The sequence below is a fragment of the Boleophthalmus pectinirostris genome, unplaced genomic scaffold (genome assembly GCF_026225935.1).
Source record: "Boleophthalmus pectinirostris isolate CB_2022bp ecotype Guang Dong unplaced genomic scaffold, ASM2622593v1 HiC_scaffold_12, whole genome shotgun sequence".
Taxonomy (NCBI): domain Eukaryota; kingdom Metazoa; phylum Chordata; class Actinopteri; order Gobiiformes; family Gobiidae; genus Boleophthalmus; species Boleophthalmus pectinirostris.
Window position 1 is genome coordinate 8,380,381 of NW_026571018.1, and position 12,211 is coordinate 8,392,591.

General features: G+C 37.7%; 1 protein-coding gene across 1 annotated transcript in view; it reads right to left on the minus strand.

The window, feature by feature from the left end:
• The window catches only part of LOC110156406 (kin of IRRE-like protein 3), a 319,679-nt gene that overhangs the window by 215,171 nt on the left and 92,297 nt on the right, over positions 1-12,211 (minus strand). The window contains exon 4 of the mRNA XM_055148711.1: positions 884-1,041. Coding sequence (XP_055004686.1) covers positions 884-1,041 — 158 coding nt within the window. The remainder of the gene's footprint in view (positions 1-883; positions 1,042-12,211) is intronic.

The window sequence follows — 12,211 nt, forward strand, 5'->3', positions numbered from 1 at the left end:
TAAGTTTAATTCCGAATAATTGTTTTCATTAAGAATTAAGTGTTTACATCAGGCATGTCCAAACTATGGCCCGGGGGCCAAATGCGGCCCTCAGACATTTTTTTCTTGGCCCTCAGGCTTCCAGGTGAATTGGTCCAAATTGCCTTGCATCAATGAAAAGTAAACTTTTTACTGCAAGTTTTTTGAAAATCTACCTTGATAAAGCCAGTTTTTAATATTTAGTGTGTGGTTTTAAGGATCTTAGCATGAATAAAGACTGATGGTTCATTCTAACGTGTTTAAACATACACATATTTCAGTTATTCGCTGTACTGAGCTCTAGTCTACGGCCCACTGCTTTGTGTTTAGATATGTGGCGCTTGATGAAAAAAGTTTGGACACCCCTGGTTTACATCGTCTTTTTAAAGCAGAATCAGTTTTATTCACAATTAAATTACTTTTATTCAGAATTAAAGCTCTCGTGTAAATGTGGCAATTGTTAGTCTATATGCTCCAGAACTCAAAATGCTCTGTCATGTAGTTTTAGTTTTCAAGTTAACAGCTACCTTTTATTTTTTTGTTCAGTAGAGGTTGGCAATTTCAGGGCTGAAATTATCCAAATGACTCTAGTGAAGGTGTATGGAGTTTAAAAACACAGTGGAGTACTTCCTGTATTACCACATGACATCACAAGAGTGTTTCCCGTTTGAGATATTCAGCTTAAATCTGCAGGTTTTGTGTGTTAAACATGTGTGAATGAAACAAAACACAACTCCAGGTCTGTTTGTGATGAGGGAACAACATTATAACAAAGATCAGCGTAATACAGGCCTTTTAATACCACTTTTTTGTATTTTTTTAGCCATTGGAATAAGCAGTCGTACAAGTGGACCCCAGGCCTTACCTTGGAGTACATGGCCCCGCTCAGCACCAGCCCGTTCCGGATCCAGATGATGGAGGCGGCAGGTTTGGCGTTGTCGGCGTGGCACGTGAGGTTCAGGTGATCCCCGGCTCTCAGGCTCACCACAGGAGCTCCGACTATCACCGGATCGTCAGGAGGCACTGTTCAATCACAAGAAAAAAACACATCAAAAAGATCAATTTATAGTAGTGACAGTAAGGCAAGTTTATTTGTACAGCGCAATTTGGTGACCTGACCAGCCAGTCTGTTCAAATCCAGAAGAGACTGGAACCGGATCATAGAGCGTAAAAAAATCTGTCCAATTTCACATGTCCCTCAAATCCGTTAGACATCTTCTTTCGGAAATTCTCATAACATTCAGAACAAAATATGTAACTTCTTTTCCCTGTGATAAGTAATAGTTTGGTGCTTTGATTGTGTGTGTTGTGTGTTCACATCTAATTATTTTGGCATTTTTATCATCCGTAAACCAGGAAGTGTGCCGTTTGCATGCTGGCTGTTGGTAACTTTACCATGCCATTCAGATGGGAGATGTAATATTTTGGATATGCAAAATTATAGAGGTGTAACGGTACATGTATTTGTGCCAAACCATTTCAGTTTTTTTTTAATATTTATGGTCTGTTTTTCCCCATTGTTCTTGAGACACACACATCTCTATTTGAATTAGGGCAAATTGAAAACTTATCTTTTTAGTTCAGCAGCCTACTTGATAACCAGAGCTGAAAGTAGTTTTGTTTTTTTACTAGTACACAGGGCTGGGCGATCTGGAGAAAAAAATATATCAGCCTGTTTGAGATTATAATGTGCTTAATGCAGTTTTACACACATGTGTTTACGTTTTACAGAAACAAAACTTAAAACTCCATGGCTAATTTGCTTAAACAGTGCACTCCTTGTGCCTCTCAAGCCGTTCAGCTTCTTTTGGACTAAAGGACACCACTCAGTGGAATATGAGGATGTGCTGCTGATGGCCTTGTCTGTAAATGGTAGAAAAGGTTCGTGGTGCTTGAAGTTTTTCACTGGCAGCAACTTTCGGTGTTCACGGTGGTAGTGAGGAGAGAATGAGACACGCAGCAAAATCAGGGAGGGGGGGAGGGGGCGCGTGGAGGCAACCACAGAGAAGACAAACAAGCGAAGCGGCGAAATCAGAATTGAATATGAGCATTATATCGATACATACGATATGTCTGAATCCATATCGAGTTTAAAAAATATCATTTAAAATATCGATATCGCCCACCCCTACTAGTACAATTACATTTATGTTTACATCCATTACATATGATTATGATTATGCTGTAATTATGTTTAAATCAGGGCCAAGCTGACTCGTCCATTCCAACATGAACGGGGGGAAACGCTTTGACAGTTAAAATAGATTTGACAATCAGATACTATTTTGATGGTGTTTATTTGTTTTAAAGTAAACTACTCTCATTTAATGCCATACTGAGAGAAAATCAAATTGCTCTGAGGCCTTGGACATTAGCAGTGTTGTGAAGGTTACTTTTAAAATGTATTCCCCTACAGATTGCAGATTACATACCCCAAAATGTAGTTTGTAACGGAATCCATTAAATTACTTAAAGTGAGGAACATAATCTGAATGCTTTGGATTACTTGATTTTCTCTAGAGAAGCAAAGACGAGGAAATCTTCACATGAGATGTTTTGTCTGATAAAAAAACTATGAAAAGCCCAGACTTTACTTAACCGTATAAAAAATATTATTGATAGAAGAGGAGACATGGTCCGCGCAGCATGGTTTAGTCCTGTTAAATCCTGTTTTAGACCTGGTTTAGTCCTGGTTTAGACCTAGTTTAGACCTAGTTTAGACCTGGTTTTAGACCTGTTTTATACCTGGTTTAGTCCTGGTTTAGTGTCCGGCAATGAGTGGAATTACCGGGGGAAAAAAAATAAAAAAAATAAAGGGATATAGCCCAAAATGTGAAAACAGGAAAATACCTCTGTGTAATCCATTTATTTCAACCAAGTAACTGTAATCCAATTACCACTCACTGAAACAGTAACTGTAACCGAATACAGTTACTCATAATTTGTACTCTGATTACGTAACTCCAGTACATGTAATCTGTTACTCCCCAACACTAGACATTAGTGGCACTGAGGGGCAATTGGTTGGGGCCCCCTCCAGTCTCGGGGCCCCTCGGAGGCCGCCTACTGTTGCCTAATAGTAGCTCCGCCTCTGCATCCCTGGCAACTCTAGCCCAGGCACAGTAATAACATGCAGTAGTGTGACTGCAACCAGAAAAGTTGTGCAGTCACCTTTAAGAAAGTGAAGAATAACTTTGCACCACTGTAAATCGTTAAAAATAAACCAGTTCTGCTTTTCACACTTTTAAGAAGGTAAAAACATCTAGTACGGCTCTTTCAATGGGCAATAAATCACTGCTTATATGCTTCTTGTCAGAGCTTGGTATCAGTAAAATGTATAGATTTCCAGTTTGGGCATTTCTTAGCTTACATCTTTCCACTTAATGGTCACATATTGTGCAAAACGGAGTCTTGTAAGTCCTTTTTAAGCCCTGCTAGAATGTCATTACCTCCTCAAAAACAGACCTGGACTTGTGTTTCATTTTATTCACACATGTTTGAGTAATCCAGCATGATCAGTCTGCTCTATTCCACCTTGTTTTTGAGTTAACAGCTACATTTTACCATTTCTTCAGCAATTCCAGGGCTGAAATTATCCAAATGATTCTAGTGAAGGTGTACAGAGTTTAAAAACACAGTGGGGCACGTCCTATATCACCACATCGTGAGGTGGAACAGAGTGTTTTCTGTTTGCGAGAAGAACTTCTAAGCCTAAATATGCAGGATTTGTGTGTTAAACATGTGTGAATGAAACAAAACACAACTCCGAGTCCATTTTGCGAAAACTACTATTTGAGAAAACTACGTTATAACATAGATCTGAAAATAGCGTAATATTCAAAGCGCTTAAGATGTTTCAGAACCAATCAAGAGGAACTATAACAACTTGCAGGGAAAGTTTGGTCGCTAAAATATTCATAGAAGTATTTCCATATCTCATCTGAGTCTCGCCCAGATGATTACGTGGGCCGGGCAGAGCTGAGTGACAGACGGTCCATATCTAAAGTGGGAATGTTTTACTCAACTTCATCATTTTGTGCACAATCTTTTCCCTGACATAAAACTTTCCTGACCAGCCAGTCTCTTTTACATTCTGTTTGAATCTAAAGCTACAGTTTGGTGGAAACCTCTGCCACCACTCTACAATAAGAATGTAAAGATATCAAAATCTCTCGGTATGATATTATCACGATATGCATCTCACATTACGATATTTATTGCAATATTTTGGAACGGTAACGGAGGGAAACGGGCAGATTTTTTTGACATTCAAATGTCTCTTATTCAGAAACTAGAGGGACTATTGAAATAAGTAAAGTATCAGAATGTAGGAAAGAGTTACACTCCAACAGGGTCAAGTTAAACCTGTGATATTCTTTCAAGTTGTTGACAAAAAATTTTAAAACTCATGTCGGTAACGGAGGGAATGAAATATGCAGCACTTTTTTGGGCAATAAATACAAACAGTGATAACTAGTGGTTCTCACTTACATATCCTTAACAAACTGGTTTGAATATTTGCTTCATATAGTTTTCTACCATATGGTACAAGATTAGGTTGAAAAACCTCTTACTTTTTGAGTAATGAGATTTTTTATTAAGAAAGGTCATGGTAACGGAGGGAAAAGTAACGGAGGGAAAACTGCAAGCAAGTAGAAGGTGCAGGATTTTACATAATTTGTTGCTTTTTTCTTCTGAATACTTTAATATTACTTCAAAATGAAAGGAAACAATATTTCTATAAAATATGTCAGTCCTTCCAAGCAAATTTTTATCATTTTAAATACATAAAAAAAAAAAAAATCATGTACCTCCATCAACAGTTCAAAGATGGAATAACACAAGATATGATGAAATACATCCATTTATTTACATGATTTGCAGGTCTTTGAAATTTGGGAAATAATTTTTGTTCCATGTTTCATACATGGTCTGTTTAAAACGTATGTAACTTTAGAACCAAAAATGGTACAGAAAAAAGGTAAACAGTTTCATAAACTAGAGTACATATGTATCTGTTGAATACATCTTTTATATCAGATGCATTAACTTGAATTTTTGGCCTTGCAGTTTACTTCTGCTTGACCGGGCCCAGAAGCTATTGTAGAAAGGATACTTATTGCTTTTAAAATACCTTAACAAGACTCAATGCAAAGCAATACTGTAATAATCCCAAGAATTAACATATTTCTTCATGTTTTCTGCACTGAAATGAATGATGGGATATGTAGTTTCCTATATTTCTTAGCTGTTACTACCATAAACTAATGCATTTACTCAAATTAACTTGTGATCCGATATATTTTGACAGCCCACGATATTATTGTGAGACCTTTTACGATACGATATCACGATATTTTGGTTATTGTTACATCCCTACTCCACAGTGTTAGTATTTTTCTTTAATTTCATTCACATTTGTCACATTTCATTAAAGATGCACTATGTAATTTTATGGTTGGGGGCCCGTCACCTGCTTGTTTCTGCAGATATGTCATTGCCCTGTCTGAAATGTTCCACAGTATGACATTAAACAGCTCTACTTTAAATTTATTCAATTATACGTGTTTTTTGTTTTGCTTTTTTAGCTCAAAAATATCTAGAAAAATGGGAATTCTGACTGTGACAGAGTGGGGTCACCTCTCCACAGATCTGACCTGTAACTTGATCTGGATGGATGGATGAATGGAGGTGCACCGGATTATAAGGCACATTAAGCAAAACAAAGGGACGACACTTGAGACTGATCCCTTAGCCCAGGCGTCCACGATCCATTGGCAGATTGTGGCGTAATTCGCCCGGCGTTGCCTCCCTGTCTTGGTGAATGTGGATTATGAATGTGAATGTGGGTGGATCATTTAAGTTTTTTATTTCCTATGAGGACGACTCAAATATAGACTGACTAATAATGTGTTTAAAGCAGCTTTATGCACATTTGTTTACGTTTTACAGAAATGAAAAATAAAACCACATGTCTAATTTGCATAAACTATAAGCACTGAAAAAAAAAGCTTGCTCCTTGTGCACTGATGCGGTCAGCACCTGTTGGACTAAAGGACACGATTCCACGAGGCTCCTGACTACAGCAGCCGTAATGCTTCGACAATCCATCAACCGGTGCGGCTTCGTAGTTTACCAAAGTCGTACTAAAACATTTTGACAGATATTTGAGCGCCATGTACCACATAAAATCAGTTTGAGGTCAGTCAGCACAACCAGAATTAATACATAAGACGCACCAGATTATAAGGCGCTCTGTTGATTTTTGAGAAAATTTAAGGATTTTAAGTGCGCCTTATAGTCCGAAAAATATGGTATTTATTGTCAACTAGGGATAAACTGTTGTATCGGCCCAGTATCAGTACCAATTGATATTCACGTGCTTGACTTTTATCAGTATTGACCCAAAATGTCCATATCAGTGCACAGAGTGTTTGTCACTTGTAGAACTATGTGAATATTTGCTAATTTGTTTTATATCAATGTTAAAAATTATGTTTACACAACAGTAAAAATGGAAGAAGTGCATACAAATCACTTCATTTACTTTGTACCTTTTTGACCTCTTGTGTGTCTTAGAAGATTCTGACAAAATATAATACTCTGAAATTAAATCAAAACAAGGTCGAAAGGAGAATTCTGAAAGTTGAAAAACAAAGAAGTGTCTCTTACGGGATAATTAAAACCTCAGCTTGTCATGTATCCAATTAAAATAATTACTGGACTCAAAGGTTCCAACACGAATCTGACACATTTGAATTAAATTGCAAGTTTCAACAAAGAAAGATAAAATATCAAACTGATGGCAAAATGAAAGGACTCCAAATCTGCATGTTATTCCCAAGTTACCCACATTTTCTACTATTTTGTCATTTGAAGCCCATTATCGGTCTTTTTTTTTCAAATCTAACTTTGAGTATCCCACTATTATAGTAGTTATATTATTTATTATTAGGCAAGAAACAGAAAATCAATCTACAAAATCTGGAGATGAGATGAAACAATCACACTTGACACTGATCTATGCTTCAGTTTAGATCTACTGACAGTTTTTTGCCGTAGCATCGTTTAAAGATCAAACTTTTCGTTTGATCTGTCACGTGCGTGTTTCTATGGATATGTCATTACTCTGCCTGGAATGTTCCACAGTGTGACATTAAACAGCTCTACATTACATGTATCCAATTACAGAAGTTTTACTGCTCAAAAGTACCTAGAAAAACAGTCAATTCTGACTGGGAATGAAAGAGAAAACCAAATCTGATGGTTAAGAAAAGCTTATTATACAGCCAGGGCTATAAAATTTTCATTAAAACCCAGAGCAACTTTACCAAATAAATAAAAAATGGAATAATTACCACCTTTTGCCTTCGACTGTGGTATTTACAAGTACAGTATTAATACATAAATGAGAGCAAAACATCGGAATTCCAAAGAGTTTACCAAAAGAAAGTTATGTAATCAAGACCTTTCAGGGGTCCACACACTGTTCCTTGCGCTGTAACTTTTTCGTTTGGTCTGTGACTTGCCTGTTTCTATGGCTATGTCACATTAAACAGCTCAACCTTACACAAAAAATAACTGCTGATGGTTTTATTACTTCCTCAACCACGCTCTGTTCATTTCACAAACTGACCCTTAAGGTCCATAACAAAAAGCCCCGACATTGGCACCACTGTGAGTTTTTAAAGAAACATAACCTTTATAACATTGAAAATCTTACCAATTTTAATAATCTTAAATTCTTTTTTAACTGTCTTAACTGCGATACAAGACCATCAGACCTTGCAGCATTACGATTTGTTTGCTCAACGCTAGGTGGGTACTTTTTTATTTAAGCAATCACTGCTATTTGGTCATGACGTTTGTAATGCGCCACTAACGCGGTGAACTGGTATATTAAGCTTTTACCAATTCCCCTAAGAAGAAGGATAATAACATCTTTCCCCTTGATAAAATTCACCAAACATTCTCTTTGTTCCATCTTTAAATCCTTGATCTTGGGAATTGTCGCCAACACAGAATGTATGTATCTTCGCTGATCGGCTGGTGCTTGAACTTGCACTTCTGGGGTTTTTGCAAACCGTCTAATGCAGTGGTCCCAACCTTTTTTGCGCCATGGACCAGTTTTATATCCGACAATATTTCATGGACTGGAGGGGGTTGAGGGAAGCAGCGTATGGGAAGAGGCGCGGTGTGCAGTCCATGTGGCATGGTTAAGTCCTGGCTAAATCTTGTTTTAGTACTGTTTTAGACCTGTTTTAATCCCTGTTGTAGACCTGTTTTAAACCCTGTTTTAGACCTGTTTTAAACCCTGTTTTAGACCTGTTTTAAACTCTGTTTTAGACCTGTTTTAAACCCTGTTGTAGACCTGTTTTAAACCCTGTTTTAGACCTGTTTTAAACCCTGTTTTAGACCTGTTTTAAACCCTGTTTTAGACCTGTTTTAAACCCTGTTTTAGACCTGTTTTAAACCCTGTTTTAGACCTGTTTTAAACTCTGTTTTAGACCTGTTTTAAACTCTGTTTTAGACCTGTTTTAAACCCTGTTTTAGACCAGGTTTAGACCTGGTTTTAGTTCTGGTCTAGAGATGCGGCCTGTGTGAAGTACTAGTGTATTCTGCTTCTTGACCTAGTCGCTGGAGAGAAATGAAATTGAGCGAAGGCACTATTGAAAAATAGCACTTGTGCTAAAACACTCAAAGCAATGCATCTGACTTGTCTAATGCGATTGTGATGTCCTTAAAATAAATATAAATAATAATATTTATCGACATGAAGATAGAAAGGTTTAATACCACACTGTGAAACATTGCAGACAAAGCGATAACATCTCCACAGAGAAAAACATTTGACGGAACCAGAAAAGTTACACAATGCACCTTAAATCTTATTGTTATCTTTAGAACGCAAGTGTCTCTGTCAGCACATATTACGAATCTGATATTATTTTTAATTAAATGAGCATTCAAACACAGCTCCATAGTCATAGACAGTATCCCATTCGACACAATATATCCAGCTGCCTTGGTTCAAATCTCTTCGTCTTGTTCATCTGAGAGCATTTTAAATGGGCTGTGCTTATTTCCCATTCGGGGTTCACACTCCCTGCAGCTGCACTCGGGATGGTTTGAGGGTTTTTTTTTTTTGGTTTTTTTTTCCCTGTAATAAGCGTCTACAGAGCCTCCAGCGCACTTTTCTTTGTGTAATCTCATTAGCACTTGAGCTAACACTAAGCTACAGCACAGAGTCACTATTAAGCACCTCTTTAAATCGGCAAATACCCAAAGTCAAGCAGAAAAGAGCAGGGCAATATTTGAACGGCGTATGGTGGGTTTTCATGATTTAAAGGCGCACTGTGTAACTTTTTGGTTGGAAACCCGTCACCTGATTGTTTGTATGGATATGTCGTTGCTCTGAAATGTTCCACAGTATGACATTAAACAGCTCTAACTTACATTTATTAAGTTACAAGTGGTTTTATGGCTCAAAAAGACCTAGAAAAACTGGAATTCTGACTGTGAGCGAGGTTGCCTCTCCACACATTTGACCTGTATCTTGGTCTGGTTTGGTCTCCATGAAGACAGAAAGCATTTGACGGACCCTCCACCAGAAAAGTTACACAATGCACCTTTAAAATTGTGAAATTGTGAGATTTTTTTTATTTTAAGGCTTTGAAATATTTGAACTGGTATTAGGGATATAGTAATAATTAGCTTCATTATTGTTATTGTTTATGTCTTGTGTTCTTTATTTTAATATGGTTTTGACCAGAAATGTAGTTTGTAACGTAATCCATTAAATTACTTAAAGTGAGTAACATAATCTGAATACTTTGGATTACTTGATTTGCTGATTTAGTCCTGGTTTATTCCTGGTTTTAGTCCTGATTTAGTCCTGGTATAGACCTGGTTTTAGACCCAGTTTTAGCCCTGGTTTTAGTCCTGGTTTAGACCTGGTTTTAGTCCTGATTTAGTGCTGGTTTAGACCTGGTTTTAGACCTGGTTTTAGTCCTGGTTTAGACCTGGTTTTAGTCCTGATTTAGTCCTGGTTTAGACCTGGTTTTAGTACTGCTTTAGTCCTGTTTTAGCCCTGGTTTTAGTCCTGGTTTAGACCTGGTTTAGTCCTGTTTTAGTCCTTGTTTAAACCTGGTTTAGACCTGGTTTAGACCTGGTTTAATACTGGTTACCTCCGCCAAGGAGGTTATGTTTTTGCCGGCGTTTGTCAGTTTGTTTGTTTGTTTGTTTGTTTGTTTGTCTGTTAGCAACATAACTCAAAAAGTTATGGACCGATCTTGATGAAATTTTCAGGATTTGTTGGAAATCTGAAAAGGAAGAACTGATTTCATTTTGGGGGTGATCTGGAAGAAATCCTGGATTCTGGATCACTTTGAAATTTTAGTTAACATTGTGGTAAATGGGGCCAAAAATTTTGTTTCTCAATATCTCGGTTAATTATTGACCAAACCCCATGAAATTTGACTCAGGGATGGACAATGGGATCCTCTTTCATATTCCAAAAGCTGATCCGGATCTGATCCAGAAGACTGATTTTATCGCAATTTATATAAAAAATGGGGGTAGTCCTTGGCGGAGGTCTGCGCTCTCTGAGTGCTTTTCTAGTTTAGTCCTGGTTTAGTCCTTGTTTAAACCTGGTTTAGTCTGGTTTAAACTGTGTTTAGTCCTGGTTAGTCCTTGTTTAAACCTGTTTAGTCCTTTTGTCCTTGTTTAAACCTGGTTTAGTCCTGGTTTAGTCCTTGTTTAAACCTGGTTTAGTCCTTGTTTAAACCTGGTTTAGTCCTGGTTTAGTCCTTGTTTAAACCTGGTTTAGTCCTGGTTTAGTCCTTGTTTAAACCTGGTTTATTGTCCAGCAATGAGTAGAATTACAGAGGGGAAAAAAAAAAAAGAAGGGAATATAGCCCAAAATGTGAAAACGGGAAAATACCACCGTGTAATCCATTTATTTCAACAAAGTAACTGTAACTGAATACAGTTACTCATAATTTGTACTTTGATGACGTAACTCTGGTACATGTAATCTGTTACTCCCCAACACTGTTTATCACGAGGGACACAAGCACATTACAGCACTACTCTACATTACAAGTCAGATCTGTGGAGAGTCAAGAACACCCGTCATTTATGTTTAATGTCACACCATGTGCACCTTTAAAGACCGAACAGAAGTCAAGAAACCCGCATTCTAGGCTTTGCAAAGGCAGATGTAAGCGAAGTGTAGCCTCTTTAAACCAGTTCACGTTATCAAAAGTTAAGCGCCCCGTCTTCGCTTTAGAGATTGGAGCCGCACATTTAAGTCTTTTGAATCCATCACAAACTTATGAAGACCTCCGAATGACCTTCCGCTCTTGAAAAGGATTTAAAACCTCACTCCATTGCAAAAATTGCCTGAGAAATGTCTTCAAATTTACAAAAATATATTCCAACAAAGACACTGACGGAATCTGCTTTGAACGCCGCACAATAACGAAAGGGAAAACGAAATCAGATGCGTCAGAAAAGTTTATTGTACAGCCACGGCGATGAAACCTTCATTAAACCCGGAGCAACTTTACCAAATAAATTCAGAATGGAGGAATTATCACCTTTTGCCTTTGACTGTGGTATTTCCAAGTGCAGTATTCATACATAAATGAGAGCAAAACATCGTAATTCCAAAGAGTTTACCAAAAGAAAGTTATGTAATCAAGACCTTTCAGGGTCCAGACACTGCTCCTGGTCTTTTTAGGATTTTGTATTTATATATTTATTTTAGTAAACTCTTTGGGATGCTGATGTTTTGCTCTCATTTGTGTATTAATGCCGACTTGCAAATACAGCAATCAAAGGCAAAAGGTTGAAATTCAATCCGTGTATCATTCGTTCATTCGTTTTTCAAAATAAAACCAAAAATAAGAAAATGAAAAAAACAACTATTTTCATCATAATTTGTCTCTAAAACCAGGACTAAACCAGGTCTAAACCAGAACTGAACCAGGCCTAAATCAGGTCTAAATCAGGTCTAAACCAGGACTAAACCGGTCTCAGGCCTGGTCTCAGTCCTGGTCTGGTCCCGGTCTCAGTCTCGGTTACAGTCCTGGTCACGGTCTGGTCCCAGTCTCAGTCTGGTCCCGATCTCAGTCCCAGTCTCAGTCCCGGTCTGGTCTCTATCTGAGTCTTGGTCTCAGTCCTGGTCCTT